The sequence below is a fragment of the Fundulus heteroclitus genome, chromosome 5 (genome assembly GCF_011125445.2).
Source record: "Fundulus heteroclitus isolate FHET01 chromosome 5, MU-UCD_Fhet_4.1, whole genome shotgun sequence".
NCBI classification, from domain to species: Eukaryota; Metazoa; Chordata; class Actinopteri; order Cyprinodontiformes; family Fundulidae; genus Fundulus; species Fundulus heteroclitus.
In genome coordinates, this window is record NC_046365.1 from 6,304,190 (window position 1) to 6,324,772 (window position 20,583).

The 20,583-nt window shown below is 39.3% G+C and overlaps 1 protein-coding gene across 1 annotated transcript in view; it reads right to left on the minus strand.

Annotated features, from left to right (window-relative positions):
• Positions 1–1,671: 1,671 nt before the first annotated feature.
• Positions 1,672–20,583, minus strand: part of LOC105933579 (alpha-1,6-mannosylglycoprotein 6-beta-N-acetylglucosaminyltransferase B) — a 236,020-nt gene continuing 217,108 nt past the window's right edge. Inside the window, exons 14-18 of the mRNA XM_036136783.1 lie at positions 20,307–20,453; positions 19,865–19,981; positions 7,676–7,750; positions 2,255–2,538; positions 1,672–1,889 (exon numbers count right to left, since the gene is read on the minus strand). Of these exons, the coding sequence (XP_035992676.1) occupies positions 1,691–1,889; positions 2,255–2,538; positions 7,676–7,750; positions 19,865–19,981; positions 20,307–20,453 (822 nt within the window). The 3' untranslated portion in view covers positions 1,672–1,690. The remainder of the gene's footprint in view (positions 1,890–2,254; positions 2,539–7,675; positions 7,751–19,864; positions 19,982–20,306; positions 20,454–20,583) is intronic.

Here is a 20,583-nt window from a genome sequence, read left to right on the forward strand (position 1 = left end):
AGTCCCCACTCTCAGTTATGTCAGCTTATATAGCTGAGCAAAGAATTACTCCGGGATTGGTTGAGTCCCCCCTGTTGTCTTCTGAATCCTCGTCACCTTTAGACTGAGAGCTTGGCCCCAGGGATATCCACGTCCAGTGATAACAGGGTTCATGGGTGATTTGCTCATTTCCCTGGTAACTGCCTTTTGCAGCCATAGCAGACGGCTATCTCACAATCCGTAACATTAGGTCATATTCATTTGATTCCATGATTGGCTATAAAAAATAAAATAAAATAAAAACTTTTGAAGGTGGATGTCACTTCGCCAAATCAGCTCGGAGAGGAATGCTGCATGTCCCTCCTTTCCCCAAACAAATTTGATGGGAGCAGTCCCAGATTGATAATGTGCAGAACAGAGAGTGCTATACATTATCAGTCTGTTTTGCCAAGCTACATTGAGATCAAAGTGGAAGCAAAGTCACATACCTTGTCTGTGTGCACAAGAAGGCAAATGAAACTGACTCTGAGCTTTAACTTTAACTTTACAGTTTTGGAATAATTAGCAATATCTTTGGTCCATCACTTAAAATATAAATGAGATTAAATAGATTTCAATTTGTGGCTACAATTTGACAGAATGTGAAAAATATCTAGTGGTATAGCTTTGTAAGACACTGTGTATGGTTATTGAAGAAGCCATAGGAGAAAGCTGCATTTTGGGAACATGTCTGACAACTATCCATGAATGGTGGGAAGATCATTATTGCCTTTTAATTGAGTAAAACTAAAAATTGTCCCCTAACACTTGAGCAAATCTGTCTTTACCTTGGATATTACAGTGCCTCTGAAGAACGACCAAGGCTTGGGAAACAGGAGTTTGTGGCCTTTTACTACAGTTCCTTAGTACAGAAACACCTATTAAAGTGGAAGGCTCAAGTACTAGTTTGAACATTCATTCACATAATCATTCACACAATCTTCCATAGATATGATACAGATTTGTTTAGCTGCTTCTGAGTTTCAATGGGTCAAGTTTAAATTTCTTTTCAGCCTTTCCGTGTGGACTATGCATGCTCTCCTTGTGCATATATGGCTGTTGAATTGAAGAACACAAGCAATATAAACCACTCCAAAACTTTGAACCTTTCAGATTTTTTTATCTTTATTTCTGATTTTTCCATCACAAAGTCCAAAGACCTTCTTAAAAATCCCACTTAGAGATATGAAGGCTTATTTATTGAAAAATAATCTTGTGAGCTGCCCTGTGTGTTTGTCCATTCTTCTCAAAGATGATCACTCTGACTGATGCTGCCTCAGAATAAAGGTCCGGCCTGATAAATATCCATCACTGGAAGAGAGGGCGAACGAACAGAAAGAGAGAAAAACTGGGTGTCCATCATCCTCAGTCTGTGTGTTGAGTGGAAGTTGGATACTGACCTGAGGTTGCCATCTCCATGACAACTCTATCATGGAGTGAAAGTACGCTCCCAATATTACGGAGGTGAACTTCCAGAATAAAATATTTGATATATCTTCACTTTGCATTTAATGTAAAGGTTTATTGACTTGAGGCTATCCAACCATTTGTCTTTCAGTCTGACTGCTCTCACTACCCTCCTGCAGGAACTGCTGTATTTGTACAAACTATTCATTAAACAATCCAGCAACTTTTTAAGCTCAAGCTCTTTAAAGTCCTAAGTGTCCCCTCATTATAGGCAGTCTCTGCAAAGTGCCACCTGCCCTCGAAGGAAGTCTCTGCAGGGGCAAAGGCGTCTATATTTAGGAGAGTGTCCTGAGCAGCTGAAGAGTAAGGGCTCCCTCTGAAGACTGCACTCCCGACGCATCACAGAGAAGGCAGGGAGGATGTGGTTGATTTCGGAGTCTACCACCTCGCATTGCACCTCCAACCTGAGGGGTAAAACACAAGAGTGGAGGTCTGAATCCAGGGTGAAACAACATCTAAAATTGTCATCAATTGGAAGATCCACACAATTATCAGGCAATGGGTGTGAATATAAATATAAATATAAATATATATATATATATATAAATAAATATATATAAATAAATATAAATATATATAAATAAATATATATAAATATATATATATATATATATATATATATATATATATATATATATATATATATATATATATATATATATATATATATAGAACACAAATAATAAAGTTTTATGAATACTAAAAAACTTCAAGCATCAATGATAGTTAAAACTGTCTTTAGCTGTTGTTTTACTGTTGTTTTGCCTACCCCCGCAGAGCCTCCTTGTTGTTGATGAAGCCAAAGTGAGCGGGTTCGCAGATAAAACCAGCTGACTGGCAGGCCTCAACACAAGACTGGCCCTCCTGAGACACGAGCAGTCGGAGGGAGCTGAGAGGAGGCCAAGCTATGGGAGCTGTCACATTGGATGCCCAGCCAAGGGCCGTGGAGTTGGGCAAGGGGACAAACAGAGGTCCGATTATCCGGCTGCCACTAGCTGATCCCAGTCTGGAGAAATTGGCTGGAATGAAAGGAGACTCTGTCTCACAGAAGTCCTAGAAAAAATATAGAATCAAATTAGTTTGTGCAGTGGGTATGCTGTGAAACTGCATATTAGTAGAAGAGCTTATATAAGTGATATACTGTCTCTATAAGACCAGCTTATTACTCTGGTGAAACAGAAAATGCTTTTTCTCCTCAGTGATATTGGTCTTTTGTGTGGTATTTTGTGGTTTAGGAGATGCTACTCAAACATTACAGTTATGGTTATATCTGGGACCATAACAGCCTGTATGATGTGCTGCAAGCTGCTGCTGTTGTACTTAAAAAGAATTATGCATTATTACTTTACAGAATGAGGTGAGAATTAAAGAAGCAGGAGCAGATGTATACCTCGGAACACACTGTGCCCGGCACCATTTAACTTGTCAAACTTAAGCTAAAAGACAGAAGTGAATAAACAGATTTAAGTTTCTTTAAAGAATAAATAATGTTTCAAATGATGGTAAATGTAGCAGATCTCAGTGAGATATGAGAAAAAAACATGGATGGCAGAAAGCGCAACAAAGCTGTGAATCAACACTTAGGATGTTTGTTGCAGCCGATTTCCTGAATATAAAAAGCATCTGTTCTATCGGGTGTGACAAAGATTTATTTCATACACTTTGCAAAAATATTCATACATTTTAATCTTTTTTCCATTTTTGTGTTGTTGCAACTGTGAACATCATTGTATTTTGTGGGATTTTATCTGAAAAACAAACACAAAGCAGTGCATAAAGGTGAAGTGGTAGGGCATTTTTTACTCTAAAATCAGATATTTGTATTAAGAACCTATGATTCAACACTTTGAAGAACAATCTTTTGCTGTGATTACTGCTGTAACATTTCGGGGGGTGTGCCTTAACCAACTTGGAACAGCCTGAAATCTCTTTTTTGCAAAACAGCCCAAGCTCAGTGTGTTTGGATGGATAACATATCTGATAAGCAATGATCATGTTTTGCCACATATTGTTAATCCCAGGTCTGGACTTTGACTGGACCATTCTAATACATGTACATGCTTTGATCAAAACTATTCCCTTGTAGCTCCATTTGCATGTTTACAGTCACTGTCTTGCTGAAAGGTGAAGCTCTGCCTCAGTCCTCACTGATTTGCAGTCTCATTCATTATTTACCTCCATCCAGCTTCTCGTCGCCACAGGACTCCTGAGTTTGAAATATCCGGACATTTACAACTACCTAATCAACTTTCCCTCCCACTACACTGGAGAATCACTGAAGGCCTACAAATGTCTTGATATAAATGGACTCAGTTGGGATTTGGGGCTGAGATTCTGCTGTAGAGTTTACCACAGCAGGATTGTTTCAAGGGTTAGTATCCTACAATTATGCTAGCATAGGCTATGATTATATTAGACAGCAACTAGTAGCTCAAATAGCGAGCTTTACGGCGATTTTTGTTACAGGTGATCATTCACAAAGTTTTAATGACTCCTCCCTTAATGTGCCTTAAGATAATGCGATGATCTATACATTGAGAAGCGGTAGGATTGACTATTCTGTCAGGCACTGTACTGGATCATACATAGTGTAAACGTTGGATTAAGCCAATGCATTTTAGCAAATATTATATACAGAAAAAGTCATGATCAATAAAGTTTTGGTTGTTTACTATACAGGCCTTTCTGTTACTATGGAAATGTTTGCCTCCTAGTGTTAGAAAATAGCTCTGGCTACAGTATTGTTTCACTGCCGCGGAATTATTATTATTTTTTCTGCATTGGCACATCATTACCATGAAAACCGTGGACACAAAAATGTAATGCATTAGCTAGCAATACTGTTGTAAAAGATAAAATTAGGATAATATTAAATTATGTTCGACTGAAGTCACCTGATATGAACTGTTCACTTCACAAGCGGAATCCACTGAGTGACGGGATTCAGCACTTCGTTTTCTCCATCGCACTCAGAGCCCGTTTAATGGCAGACATCCATTTTTCCCTCCTAACAAGATCTTTTGGGATGCAATAAAATTCTCAGTCTTTTAACTTCCCCCGGTGGTTTGTGCATCCAGGGACACAACACGAGTCAACCATCATCACAAAACTGAAAAACTGTTTATTAGTCAGAGGTTGTGTACAAGTTTATCCTGCCAATATGGCGCCTGGTGGTCGCGTGACATCTCCCAGAGTTACATTCACCCAGTTCAAGTCATCTACAGCCTGGGTGTTCTGTTTGTGGCCGGAAATTGATTTCAGGCTGTTCCAAACATCACAGATGTTGTCTTACAGCTGTGCTTCCATTTTCTTCCATTAGTTGTTTTTTCATTCTCTGATCTTTTTCCTCAATTCTTTCTGCACAGTTCTCAATTCTTTTTTCCTTCCTGGCCTGAAAGTCGTCTTCTTTTCCTTTATAAAGCTTTTATCTCTGTGTTTATTTTTTTATGGCTTCTTGCTGGAGAAACACACAACTTTCACGAGGAGCACAATAGACTACACAGAGAAATTCATAAAAGTCTGTGATGCATTCTGGTATTCCATCGATGTCCTCCCCATGAGCATAGTAAAGTTCATCCCACACAGAGGAGTGGAAGCAATCTCTCAGGGCTTCTTGGGCCTCTTCAGACCATTTTCTCACTGTACATGTTACAACTGGTTTGCTATGTTCTAGGAGTTTATTCACAGTCTGGGGTTGATCCAGGTTATGATCTTATTCACCTAAGGGAGGCAGGGGTGATTAACTGTATGCCTCTTTACAATTTACATACAGTAAGTCTAGTGTTTTACTGTTTCTAGTGTTGCAGGTAACATACTGATTAAAGGTGGGGAGGGTGGAGGACAGGGTCGCATTGTTAAAGTTCCCTGAGATTAGAAAAATGGCTTTGAGGTGTTGTGTTTGTGGTTTGCTGGTAACAGTGTGGATGGGGGAACGTACGCTGTTATCGCCAGAACATTTGAATATTCCCGAGGGAGCTGATAGCATCTCAACCCAACAGCTAGCTACTCTATATCCATACTGCAAAGTGTCTCTTTAATTCTAGCATGACCAGAGCTGCACAATCCTTCCTTTACAAACACAGCAACACCCCCTCCTCTCTTCTCACCATTGTCTTTCATTCTGTCGGCCTTAGCAGATATAAACCATTCATGTTTAAGTTTGCGTCTAGAATTAGCTCAATTAGCCTGGTCTCTGTTAGCATAAATAAAGTCCTCTCTGTAAGTTTGCTGATGCTTGAATAGCACTATTCTCCATGTTGTGAGGGATCTTTCACATGGTGATGGATAGAGTGACATGTCTGCACCTTCTCCTCACGCTATCCCTGGTCTCCTTCTTCTTATTTCATGGTGTATTGCCAGCCATTCAGTTGCCTTAGCAGCAGCGTTATTACTAGTAGCTGATACCTGGTATAACCAGGTGCTTCTTCAGAATGAAAGTATTCCCATCGCTGGCCTTGGACTTTGTGTCACAAATATTTCAGCCTGCATAACCTTTAGCGCATCTTGAAAAGTCGAGCCATACTTTCGACCGCTTTCTTGTTATGCTTACTTTAGGGTGACCATATTTTCATTTGGGAAAACCAGGACACGTTGGAGCGGGGGGGGGGGGGGATCTCTGTTCCCATGCATAGAGATGTCTGTGGCATGCACTCACTTAACATAGGCCAACGTAATCCTACAATAACATGATGTTTACAGTTGGTTTACAGCAATAACTCCAATAACAAATGATAATTTTATTCAAAATGTATTTATTAAAAAATGCTTAACAATTCCTGTAATGAATGAATAGCACAATAAAGGCCTCCCATTTGTCTCGACCCGGTCTGAAAGCGGGGAAACTCTTTTATAAATCGTCGGTAAACATACATTTGCGCTTCGGCATGTTGTTGGCGTACTGACAGCCACGCTATCTATCTTCTGATTAAGAACAGGGCTGCCCCGCACTGACGCGGCTCAGGGATTACGTCACACGCAGCGCCGTGCGCAGTGCCCTAGTGCCTGTCAATTTAATGGTCCAATGAAGGTAATTTAAAAAACAGGACATTTCCTCACTTTCTAAAAAAAACCCGGGACGCCCGGGACAGGACGTGAAATACGGACATGTCCCGGGAAATACGGACGTTTGGTCACCCTAGCTTACTTTGTTTACTGAACCAGCGGCTACTGACCTCATTACGCTTATGTGTGTGGAATGCTATTTTCATGTTTGGCATGGAAAATCGCCCACCCTTCCACTCCCTTAGTGTCACAGTGATGTGCTTGGGTATCGGAACATGGTACCGTTTGATTTTACATGAATCGGTACCCTGTAATACCGACGGGGTTCGGTCAGCGCCTATAAAGTACCAATTTCGGCAGCCATCCCCAGTTATTTAACATACCCCTCTCAGACACAGTGGGACTCCATTCGATAATTAGGAAATCCTAATGGCAGCTGGTTGGTTTGGGTTTTATTTAAGGGTACCAGAGTAAAGTGCGCTGAATACAAATTGATGCTATCCTTTGATTAGTTTTAGTTTTATTTTTTCTAAAAAAGGAGACTGTGTATTATTTTCCCTTTAGTCCAGAGTTATACACTAATTTGTGTTGGTTTATCACATAAAATCCTAATAAAATACATGTAAGTCTATTATTGTAGCGTAAAAAGATGTGAAGAGCTTCAAGGATGGAATATTTTTGCAAGTTGGCATAAGTGAGAATTATATTTTAATATCTGCACTTTTTCAACCTCCGTTATATATGAAGCGAAAAAAAAAAAAAAGTAATCACAGCAAGAATATTGTTTTTCCTCATTTTTTAGCACCCATGCCGACTGTCAAGACAGAGCAAGAACTGTTGGGGGATCTCCACCATCTGTACATACTAAAGTAGCAAATATATATTTTTTTAGCACTATGATCATCCCTTTTCCTTTAACTCAGCTTCCTCATTAATGTCAGGGACCCTCGGCTTTAGAGCCAGAGGACTGCAGTGTGGCTCATTATAGGAGTTAGCTTGCAGATCTATTTGAGCCAACTAACATGGAACATAGACACACAGGAACGTGATATTATGGTTAAAATCAAGCAGAATATGCCATTTGAGATCATGAGAGAGAGGTACATGTAATTAAGATGGAAGGATTAGTGAGTAAAACTGATTTTCTTTCCTTTACTTCATATTCATAGATAGGTGCAGTGGACCTTACCTGATTCTGTATGTAGGCATGTACTCTCTCTAGCATCCCCTCACAAGTGTACTCATAAGGCAGGTAGGGCTCAACCTGGAAATCACAAACACATGAACCCAAGCAAAATGTTATTTTTTTGTGACGTTTTGCTAACATTAACACATAATTTTGTTTTGATTTTGATTCATTGTTCACACTAATTGCCCTGAAGCTGCCTTTCTTCTTGTTAATTTCAGGATATGAATGTTTCCATTGTCAGGTCCTGCAAAGCCTAATCACAGTGTGTCACTGCTTTGCAATTCATTAGGCTTTATTTGCATACCAATAGATCATCCCTTGCTGTGAAATACAAGTTTTATAACTAACACACACTTTTGATTAGACTAATTAATGATGAACTTCAAGGACTATATATCACTTGTGTTTCGTTGTATGTCTAACATAACCTGACAGACTGGCACAAAGCTGGATAGATGTAAAGTATCAAAACACTGCAAAGTGATGTTAATTAAGCTGGGTTTTAAATTAAATATATTTTTAGGTCTGCATTATGGATATAAATATAAAAAGTATTAAAACACGATTCAAAACAAGCAAAAGAGAAACCAAAAAGCCTGAGAGTGCATGACCAAAGGGAAAATGTACTGCTTATCTGTGTCAACACCAACATGATTGATGATAAACATCATCAATCTGGAATCTGTTTGATACATTACAATCTTGTGCAAAGCTCTCTTCAAGTGATCCCACCAATTTAGTTCAAGTTTCTGCTGTGCCATCCTAAAACATTAATTGTCTTCAGCATCAAAATTTGTTTTGTTCATTTATATGTCTACTTGGGCTCACTATGATGCTAAAAATACAGTTCCTCTTGATCTTAGCTTTCTAGAAGGCATCTTAAGTGTTGGCCTAAACTGTCAGGAAAAACTCTCAACTGCACAGAGAGTGCTCTTTCTTTGGGCATACAAAGCACATTGAAGAAGCATTTGTTAAGAAAGGCTTTTAATGCTCCCTAGCATATTCTTCTTCAACACAATTATTTTGGTTTCTGTGATCTTTTTGGGTGTTTTTATTATTTTATCATTATGCATTTTGGTCTCCTCAATTAAATGGTTTAAAGAGCTTCATAAATCAATACAACTAATTAAATACAATGATTGATAGCCCCTAAAAGCCACACAGTCATCTTATACTTTGAAAGTTACCCAAAAAAAATACCCCAGTAACAGCCAGATATACAAAAGACATCTAAAGTGAAGAAGAAAACTCTCAGCCATCCCCATAAGAAATTGTGCAAGACTAAAATTCTGCTCCACTGTTCCACTGCCAGGAGAAAAGCCCCACTGCATCTCTTAAATCTGAAGTTTGATGATAAGCCACAGCCTTCCTTCCAATCCCCTAAAGTAGGCTTTCCAGGGGAGGCTGAGAAGTGTGATCCCTCGATAGATGGAACACACTGTCTGAACCCCCACCGTAAAATTTGGTGAGTTCCAGAGGGTAGAGGTGAATATATAGAAGGCTCTGCCCCCCTCGGTTCAGAACTTGGTCCCATAGGGGTGGGGCAGAAGGTTGGCATCGTAGGAGCAGAGGGAGTGAGATGGAGTGTAGTGGTAGAGTAGGTCAGTGAGGTATGGATGGGCCAAATTATAAAGGGGTTTGAATGTGATGAAAAGGATAATGGTTGCGCTGAGTAACGGGTGCCAGTGGAGGTTCTGCAGGACAGGAGTGATGTGTTCACAGGTGTGAGTGAGGAGGTGGCAGCGGAATTTTGGATCCATACATTTATCTTTAGTCAAACTGATTACTGCAACGGTGTTTTTACAGATCTGCCTAAAAAGTGGATCAGACAGCTGCAGCTGATCCAGAACACTGCTGACTGCGTCCTCACTAAGACTAAAAAAGTAGTTTGAAAGTCCTTACACTTGCTCCTTGTATCTCAGATAATAGACTTTAAAATACTTCTGTTAGTTTATAAATCCCTGAATGGTTTAGCACCTAAATACGTCACAGACTTGTTATCAGTGTATCAACCCTCCAGACCATTAAGGTCTTCTGGCTCCAGCCTACTCTGCATACCTAGAACCAGAACCAAACAGGGAGAAGCAGCATTTAGTTCCTATGCTCCACTTATCTGGAACAAACTTCCAGAAAACTGTAAAAGTGCTGAAAGTCTGAGTTCCTTTAAATCAAGATTAGAAATACATTTGTTTAGGATTGCCTTTAACTGTTCTAGTTAAACTGAAAAATCATTAGTTTAAGTTTGTAGTCCAACTGTTTTTAAAATCATTAATATTTGCTAATGTTTTATTTTGTTATTTTTTTCTGCATTTCATTCATTTCTATGTTTTAATCATGCAAAGCACTTTGAGTTGTCCTTGTACTGAAATGTGCCATACACATAAATTTGCCTTGCCTTGGGTGTATTGTAATTTGTTGCGGTTTCGGGATGGTATACCATACAGAACGTTATTGCAGTAGTCAAATCAAGATGTGAAAAATGCATGGATTAGGGTTTCAGTGGCAGAGAAAGTGAATGATGGGCAAGGGCAATATTATGCTTTGAAAATTTGTTTGATGTGTCAATCGAAAGTGAGAGTGGAGTCAAAGACAATACCAAGATTGCAAAAGAATGGGGATGGAGTGAGAGTGGTAGAACTATCAGGCAGAACTATTGAGTGAATTTGATAATGTTTTTGAACTAATGAGTATTATGTCAGTTTTGTCAGTGTTTAATTTGAGACAATTGTTCTTCATCAAAATTTTGATACTGGTTAACCAGCAGGTGAGGGTGAAGTGGATATTGGGTGTTATGGATGTGGTGGAAATGTCATTGGCCTAGCAGTGGACGCTGTGGTGATGAAGGATGTGGTGAGGAAGAATGCAGAGGATGAAGAGGAGAGGGCCAAACATCGAACCCCAGTGTTCAGTGATGTGAATGGATTGTTTCTGATTAGTGAAGTAGGACTGGAACCAGGACAGAGTCGAGCCAGTGATGTTCAGGTTGGATGTGAGGTAGCACACCCACCATCGGGAGTGCAGCTGGAAGGAATTGCATAATCCCCTCTCAGAGCAAGGTAAGAAGCAATGCAGCCATTAATGCTTATCAATGCCACTATTAAGCTTAGCATCTATTAACTAGTGTAAAAGACACATGTTGTCTTTTACAGAAACAGTCGAGCTTGGTGGCTCCGACAGAGCAGAGGAGAGCAGGGAGCTCAGCTGACAGTCAGTCAGAGAGAAAAGAGGTGGACATAGCATATCTTTAGCCAGAAGAATCTGCCTCGGAGTGGAGCGACTGTGTGTGAGAAGGAGAAAGAGAGTCCTCTCTCTTAAGTAATTTATTATGAATTATGATCATTAGTAAAACCCACTGCTCTAAAAATGCTACAGTTTCTGACCATGAAAGAAGGGAATGCAGAAGTGATCTTGCAATGTAACTTAGTTTTCTTACACAATGCTGTAAACCATTTTGGTGAGAAATTTAAACATGAACTGAGTTTATATATCAGGTTGGACAATATGGTGGCAGAAGAGACAATCAAGGTGATGAGAGAGTGAGAGGGGGGGGGGGGGGGAGAAAAGACAGGGAGAGAACACACAGAAGGCACAGATGACCAAGTAAAAGACCTAAAAATATAAATAGTCCATGTAAAAATGTTTCGTTTTAGTCTGCTCTTGGCTAATTACTTATGGCTTTTTGAACACTTACTAGTTGTAAAACATTTCTGAGGTAGTTTCTGTGAGTGATAGAGAGAACCTGCAACAGAACGGCTGATGACAGGCATGTGGATGTGATAAGAAAAATGAAAGCACTTTGCAGCGGCTAACTCAGCCATCACTGGTCACTGATGTAATATAGTGTCTCACTGTGGGTTTAGACCTCAAAGGTACAAGACAGGTGTGTCTATAAAAATCCATTTTGATATAGTTTGTCCTCTACAGAACATGTCTTGGTCATTTTTTCCCTTAGTATTTTTCCAATTTGTTCTAAATCAGCATTTACTCAACCACCATACCTGGATGTGCATCCTATATTTGAAAGAGTCCAGAAGTGAGTATATGTTCAACACAAAAAGGTAATATGGACAGATTAATAACTGTTAAAGTTGTGAAGACAATCACTATCATTGTCCCTGTTTGCTTCAGCTGCAGTTTTCTTCATAGCTTAGGGGTCATCAGAGTCAAACTCTGGCTCAAACCTATAAGGCTAAATCCTCCACCATTCAAATGCAACTTCTGAATCTATGCTGGAATCTGTCAAAAGCCACTTGTCTGCCAGGAGGTTTACCAATGCCAGCTGATCAGATTGATACTTTTGCCTCTTGTGATGTCATCAACCCAAATTCAAACAAAGCAGAATTTACTCTTTATTTACTCGTGTGCGCATCTCTATTTAGCGTTTAACAGTGTAGTAAGATTTGCTGTCTGTAGAAAATAACACTCCAACATTGCCTTCTTGATAATATATCATAAACAATGTGGTCAACATTAATGGGAAGGTAATATGGATTTAAGTCACCAGGCTCTACAACACTGGCCATCTGTGAGACAGTAGGGGAATTAACCAACACTCCAGACAACAACAAAAATGCAGTTGACATGTTTGTGATAAAGATGACTTAATAAATTACAGACCTACTGGGTTTCCTTAGACAGGAAACTTTTTGACCAATCTTTATGATTTGATTGAATTTGACTTTGTAAAGTGCCTTGAGATGACGTGTATCATGAATTGCATCTATATAAATAAAATTCAATTGAATTCTTAGATATAAAGCATTTCATACAAGTAATCATACTTTTTAATTTGACAAATTAGAAAAATATATTCAACAAGGGGTTTGATAAAAAGACTTGAAATTATCTTTTTGAAAGACAGACAGCTATTTGTTCTGTTCGGTGACATCTTTTCATCACGTTTGTGGTCAACCACAGGGATCAGTATTGGGTCCCAATCTTTTTACATTATATATTAACGACATTTCTAAAGACTCATAAAGATTGAAATGTGTACTATATGCAAAGGGTGTTAGTATTTTATATACAGGAGACAATCTAAATATGCTGTTGGATGATGAAGTGAAAAAAGAACTATATTATGGCTTGAAAATAACAAATTATCCTTAAACTTAACCAAAATAAAATGTATGATATTCGGAAATTGTAAATAGAACAATAACATCAAGATGAAGATGAGTTTAGTTTATTAATGGAAGTTAAAAGAGTGCATTGAAATAATTTTCTTTCTTTATTGCTGACAAAGTTAACTGGACAGTTCCTATCCAATACATTCATAAAAAAAAACAAGTTTGCACTTGATCCCAAATCCCTCCACATTCTGTACTCTGCTTTAGTCTTTCCATATTTTTAAAGGGCTTTGGGGCAATTACTATAAGACTGCACTACACTAAAAAAGTACTCAATATGTACATAAAGATTATCTGGATCATACTAACTCAGTGTTCAGTACATCTAAACTGTTAAAATGTGTTGCTATAGTTACATTTCAGACATTATTAATCATGTAAAATACAATAAATAATGAATTTTCTTAAAATAAATTCCATTTCAGGCAAGAAGTTTATTTATGACAGGGAAGGTATGTCTTTAAAGCACAAAGGGTTCATGTGTATCTACATAAGAAAGAAAGAAAGAAAGAAAGAAAGAAAGAAAGAAAGAAAGAAAGAAAGAAAGAAAGAAAGAAAGAAAGAAAGAAAGAAAGAAAGAATTTATTGGAATATAAGAATTTGTCAGCCAGCCAGAGATTGCTTTGTCCTGCCTGACTAAGCATGAACCTCCCATAGTGTGTTAGCTTACGTGCGTGTCTTCACATTAATGGTTGTAATGTACATGTAAGGCTCTGTGTCAGTCAGGTGTGTGCGGGTGTGGGTGGGGGCAAGCACTGCAACATTATCTGGATGTGGGTGTGTTTGCTGAGGCATTGCGTCTCCACTGAAGGGTGAAGCGGTCCATCAGCTCTTTCTCAGAGGAGATGGAGGCAGTGCCATCAGCTAGTGCTGCAGAAACCAAGCCTGTCTGACAACACAGACAAGACGGAGGAGTGGGATCATTCACACAAGATCATGCAGCCTACATTGTAGATAGCATCCTTTGACTAATTTCCAAGCTGATTTTTACAGAATAGCTGATGTCTTCCTGTTGTGTCACTTCATGCAGGATGAACAGGGTTGGTTGGATAAGTACTGATACCATTGTGTGTTGCTGCAGAGAATGCAGATTATGTAATTATGTTTGGACATATGCAGAAACAACTTTAGCAGATCTAACCTCAAAAGGTTTGGCTTCATATGCATATGAGTTAATGTAGGAATTTACAAAACTGTAATAAATACCTTTGAACCAAGTAATCAACTGGTCACTGAAATGAACCCAATTTCAGCATGATCAGTGATTGGATAACCGGAAACTAAAAATCCAAATCTTTTCTGATCAGAGAACATGGCACAAATAAGCACTAACAGATCACACTGCCAATCACAATATTTAGTGTGAAGGCCATTTACTGCAGGAAGAAGAGTCCGTTTAGCTATTTTCATCAGTGCAGCGTTTAAAAATAAAGCCAGAGGAAAGACAAAGCTGCTGTCACACTGTTTATCTATCCATGTATACAAGAATGTTGAAAAACACCCGTTACACAACTTCACCATGTTTAGACCTATCCCACTTTCTGCATTTAGTGCACGTAAAATAGATGGCATCATGAGTTCATGAGCAGCGCAGTTCAAAGCTTGGGCAGAAGCAATGGAACATTGACACGAAGCGTACCCCTAAATAGGTCGAAAAGTGAAAGAAAAAAAAGTCTTTTTTTTTTGTCCTTTAGAAAATTTGTGGGCAGAGCTGAAAAGATGTGTGCTGGTAAGACAGCATCTGGAAAATCAATTGTCTGCAGGAGATAAGGTGGACACTGTGATGCCAACAGTGAAGCTTCTTGATACAATCAATACGTGGAGCAACTTCTCATACTTTAGAATAAATCTGTTGGACGTGCTGCCATGAATGAGTGACATGTTTTAAGCCAAACATGCTGTCAAAATTGCTGAAAGATCACAAAATTGACATTTTGGCAAGAAACAAAGGAAGAAATAACACATCAAGAATCAGCTGTCATTAGTCAAGGGTTGGACCACAAAATAATATTCCTCATGCCAGTTGCAGGGGATGCTGCTCCTTCCCTTACATGGGGACTGAAGGTAAGCCACTAAAATGTACATGTTTATATCATCACTTTATGTAAAAGTTGTGACATTAGCTAACAAATTATAAGGTAAAAAATTTACAAAATGTAAAAGTAATTATATGAATACCTGAAACATGTGAATATGTAGTATATTCTATTCTTTATCTGTCACCAGTTATCTTAGTAATCAAGTATTTGTATGAATTGGCTAAACATGGCTAAAACGGTGAACAAAACCTCTAATACATTGGCTTTATTTAATTTGCTAACAATTTCAGCCCTTTCTTGACTCTTTAATAAGCTTTTCTTTCAAATCAAAGTGGTTCCAGTGATTAACCAGGGCTGGAGCTTTAACTGGCTCTGGAAAATAACTGGTTTGGTTTTCCACTGTCAGAGCTTGGAGCCACATCATTAGGTCACCATAGAGGCGTCATCTATTAAGTGAATGGTACTGCTTTGTTTACTTTAATTTAACTAGAGTATCTCAGTAAATGCGGAGAGAAAGTTTAACCACACAAACAGAATTATTCATATCGATATTGCTGCAAACAAATGTCCAAATATCTCTGTCTTAATTCATCAACACTGCTTAGAACAACAAACTGTTTGTGAATGCTATACAATCCCAACCAACTAATCTCTGACACGTACAAGCAGCACAACAGTTAGGTAAGCATGCCACTTACAGAAGCACTTATTAACACTGTCTAATAATGCAAAAGACATTACTGATACAAATAGGATTTAAGGATTCAGCAGAAAGCATCAGGTGTAAGCATTGCTCCATGTGGTCCATTAACTTCTTTAAATTCTGACAGGGGATTATAAAAAATGAACAAGATAAAAGACAGTGACACAAACAGTTTGTATTACACTGATGCTCATTCTACATTTTAGTAAATTGGGCAGGTCAGAAGTTAAATAAATTTGAGGTTTTTAAACATGGTTCTCAAGATTTTGCTTGGTTGATGGTGTGCAAGAGCCCACCTCCAGCTCCTGGCCTGGCTCAAAGTTCGAAGTAAGAAGGAACCAGTTTACTGGTGCCACACAACACAAAGAACTGATGCAAAACAAGCAAAAGTATGAGTTTAGCACTCAAACAAGTTTGGTAGAAATCCCCTTAAATATAAACTGAACACATTGATGCTAAACAAGCTTAAATGAGAGGCAACCAAACTTTCGTTCAGTACTCTCTGACTCCCGGATAGGTGTTAAAACGTTTTCTAAAAGAACTGAACAAAAGTCCGGTTGCCTCCAATTTAAGCCTGTTTGCTGTGACCTGGATAACTGAGAATTTGCACTGGCATGTTGTGTTACAATTTGGGAAAGATATCCTCTTGGAAGTGTGAGAGTTTGAGAGTATTTCCAGAAAGCTTGCCGATTCCAGAAACCAGTCTGAGATGCAGACAGAAAAAACTGGTCCGTAACGGCAAGTCCTGAGTTGAACCAATAATTCTAAGGGCGCAAAACCAGCTTCTGAGTGAAAAAATAAGACAGGTTCATTTCACTCTCGATGTCCTCTCACAAAGGAGAGGAAAAACTCAACCACAGCTATCTGAGTGTCTACCAGAGCCCTTGTTGGAGGTGGTAAACCATTTCACGGAGAGGGCTCAACTTTTACAACACTCTAAGAGCAAAAAAAGGCAACAGCGAAAATTCCAGTCTCTCCTAGTGAAACGCGTGCCACTTCGGCTACTGCTGCAGTACAGAAAGGGGAACATGATGGTAATCCATGCAATATCACCCAAAACCAGTGGGTGAAATCTCTCAAACAGAGAACTCACACAGACAGAGATGAATGTTTTGTCCAAAGGTCTCAACTTCTGATAACAGAACTCATGACTGCCACTGAATCAGTCATAAGAAATAACAACATGGCAGAGGCGGAATAACTTAGGATAAAAGTCACAGCAACAGTCTCCAGTGCAAAAATGTCCACCTCGAACATCACGCCACAGGAAAGTATGGCCATTGCATCCCTCAGCAAAGACTGCAACATCACAATTTTACCAGCGGACAAAGGCAGATGCACAGTGGTACTTAACACAACTGATTATGCATCTGCTGATGTACAGTAACACATATGGCACCCTGAAAAGGAACCCAACCAATAACTACAAAAATAAAATACCTGACTCTCTACAAAAATTGGAAAAACAGAAAGCGATCAATCGCTGTACCCAGGCGAGGTCATTCCATGCATATATGGACTTCCAAAAATACACAAAGAAGTGGTACCTCTCAGACCCATTGTCAGCAGCATTAACTCAGTCCCATAAAACATTGCAAAACATCTTGCAACTATTTTGGCTTCACTGGCTGGAAACACTCCACACAACATACAAAACTCTACAGACTTAAGTTCCAAAGTCTGACACCTGAGACTGTCACCAGGGAAACCATTGTTTCCTTTGATGTCAATTCTTTTTTCACTTGCATTCCAACGTCAGAAGACGTGAACACTGTCAGGACTCAGTTGGAATATGAGACAGAACCAATTTAACACTAAACCAGATTTGTGACTTGTTGGACCTCTGTCTCTCAACCACATATTTCAAGTACAGAGACAACTTTTACAGACAGAAATGTGGGTGTGCCATGGGCTCCCCAGTGTCACCCATAGTAACTAATCTGTACATAGAGGAGGTGGAGAGCAGGGCACGCTGTGCTTACAAGGGAACACCATCAGCTCACTGGTTTAGATATGTGGATGACACTTGGGTAAAAATCCAAACCAAAGACGTTGAGGCATTCACCAACCACATCAACCAAGTGAACAGCAGCTTTAGGTTTACCAGAGAGGGTGTCAAGAACAACATGTTGCCTTTTCTGGAATGTGTAGTACACATTGAGGAAAATGGGAGTCTCAAAACTGAAGTTTACCAGAAGCCCACACACACAGACCAATATCTGCATTTTGATTCAAATCACCCACTGAAACACAAACTCTCTGTTATCAGAACTCTGAGTTATTCACCAACAATATTCCCTCTGCCACAGAGGAGAAACAAAAAGCGCATCAGGAAATCACTGCAAGCTTGTGGTTATCTGAAATGGGCTGTTTGGTCAAATCAGTCAACAAAGGTGGCTGAAAAAAACAACAGCGTCAAACACAGAGGAGAAAACAGAGAGACACAAAATCATTGTCATTCTATATGTGTCAGGAGTTTCTGAGAAACTCAGGAGAATTTTCTCCAAACACAACATACCAGTAAATTTCAAACCTAATAACACTGTCAGACAAAAAAGGGTTCATCCCAAAGACGGAACACCCAAACCAAAGCTGAGCAGTGTTGTGTCTGCGATCCAATGCAGCGAGGACTGCTCAGACTTCTACATCAGAGAACAATAGCTACATAATTGTAATAGTAATATAGTAATATCATCTTTATTGTCATTAAAACATACATTACAAACATACATTACAATTAAATTTGTTCTCTGCTTTTAACCCATCCCCTTGGGGAGCAGTGGGCTGCCATGTGTGGCGCCCGGGGAGCAGTCTGGGGTTAAGGGTCTTGCTCAGGGACCCAGAGTGCAGGCGCTCGGGATCGAACCGGGTACTTGCATCCTTCTCTGAGTGCATGCGCACTGCTCTAACCACTAGGCCAACACTTACCCTACCTCAACGTCTTTGGTTATGCAGAAACATAAACACATGGCATAGCACAGGAGGGCCAGCAGCTCAGGGCAAGATTCAGCAATCAACCTGCACCTCAAGAACAAAGGACACTCTTTTTGACAACAATGATTCCAGATCTTGGACAGGGAGAAAAGATGGTTTGAAATTCAATTCAATTCAATTTTATTTCTTTAGCGCCAATTCATGAAACATGTCATCTCAAGGCACTTTACAAATTCAAATTCAATCATATTATACAGGGTGAAAGAAGCCATCTTGGTCAAAAGAGAAAAAAACGTCACTAAACAGAGGAGAGGTTTGAGCTTCCACCTCCCCAGTGTTTACAGCTCAGTCCTCCAACACATCCAAGGAGATTACATCAGTAATCTCTACATGATCCAGGTGACCAAGTTCTCCACTCACATCAAGCAATAGCTTGATGTGAGTGGAGAACTTGACGACCCAGGACAGTGGCTGGTGAGCCATTGATTTGCATCTGACCTAGAATTCACCAGAATTGACAAAGACTCCTGGATAGGAGTAGAAACGTTTTCAGAAAGAACTGAACCAAAGTCTGGTTGCCTCTGATTTAAACCTGTCTGCCGTTGCGATGACCCGGATAACTGAGAATTTGCACAGGCATGGACACATTGTAGTTTAATTTATTACTGCAGTATACAACAGTATGGACCTAGTATACGTAACCTGTTTATTCATTGTTACTTTAGGTCATACCAGTCTTCAGTTTTAATGAAAGCTGAAAGCTTTTGAGAGTCCCCAAACTCAATTTTCATCTGCCTCCGTTCATCTGCTCATTTCCTTCTATTTTTGCTCCCATCCTCTCTTCCTGTGTTTGTGCTTTCTAGAAAGATTTAATCTACCCGGCTGACTCCTTAATTAACCTTTCTGCTGCTCCTGGCAGTCGCTGGCATTCTCTTACTCTTTATCAGCTCTGCATTTCTCGCACTCTCCAACAGCCATCTGCCTCCTACACGCAGAAGAAAATAGGCTCTGGAGAACCCCAGGGTTGTACAGCTTGGCTGCTGTTGTATCAAAGTTTAGCAACCATTAAACAAAGTCAAAGCAGGCAGATCAGGTGTTGTGCTTTTTTTTTTCATGAAAAGATTTCGGCAACTCTAATCTCACTAAGAGTAAGAAGTTGTGCTTATCCATTATGAACTGAGCAGAAAGTTCTTTAAATGTTATTTAATATGAGGTTTGTCAGTCAGATGTTTCTATTAAATATCAGAGCAATATTAACTGATGTAAGTGAGTGTGGAGATGAAGGCAGTCGTGCTCACACCTATTTAATATATTTCTTACCCTCAAAGTTGGAAAGGGATTTATAAGTCGCCTTACACTTTTCTTTCTTGTCTGGGTTGAGTACCTTGGTCCTCATGATTTCCTTGATTGCAGAATCAAACTCAAGGGAGTTGTTGTAGTCTACTGTCATGACGTGCGGTCTGCCTATGTACTGCTCTGCATACGGGTGCTGGGAGAATACCTTTGGGAAATGCAGAGAGAGCATTCCATTAAACATTTTAATTTACTTATTTATTATTCCTTGATAATATGTTGGCAGTGATTATCAGGAAAACACAAAAAATTATTTTTGTAAATGTCCATGACAGAGTGACAACTACATTTTGTAATAAATAAATAAATAAATAAATAAAATATTCCAAGAATTTAGCAGGCTCTCACAGCAGAGTGACAAAATAAATTTTGGAGCAACTATTACAAGGTATCTGATGAAAACTAAACGTAATTTACATCATGGCCATAAAAATTCAGGTCCTGAAAGGAAGAGTCCAGCATAATGATGTTACCTCTCGAGATGTGGGTTTTCCTCTGAAAAACTCATGATTCAGTGAGCTGTGGGGTGGCTGAAACTTTGGCTGCAGGAAAATACACCCGTTGGCTATTGCTTCAAGAGGGGCGGGGCCTTCGTATGGAAACCCAAAACCAATAAAGAGCTGGAAAATAACATCAGAAACATTATTACGTGGCTATGCAGAACAACTTAAGATAGTCAGAATAATAGGTTGAGCACATTACAGAGGCTGTTTTTGATACGTTCTTCATGGTTCACCATCCGGTTTAGGG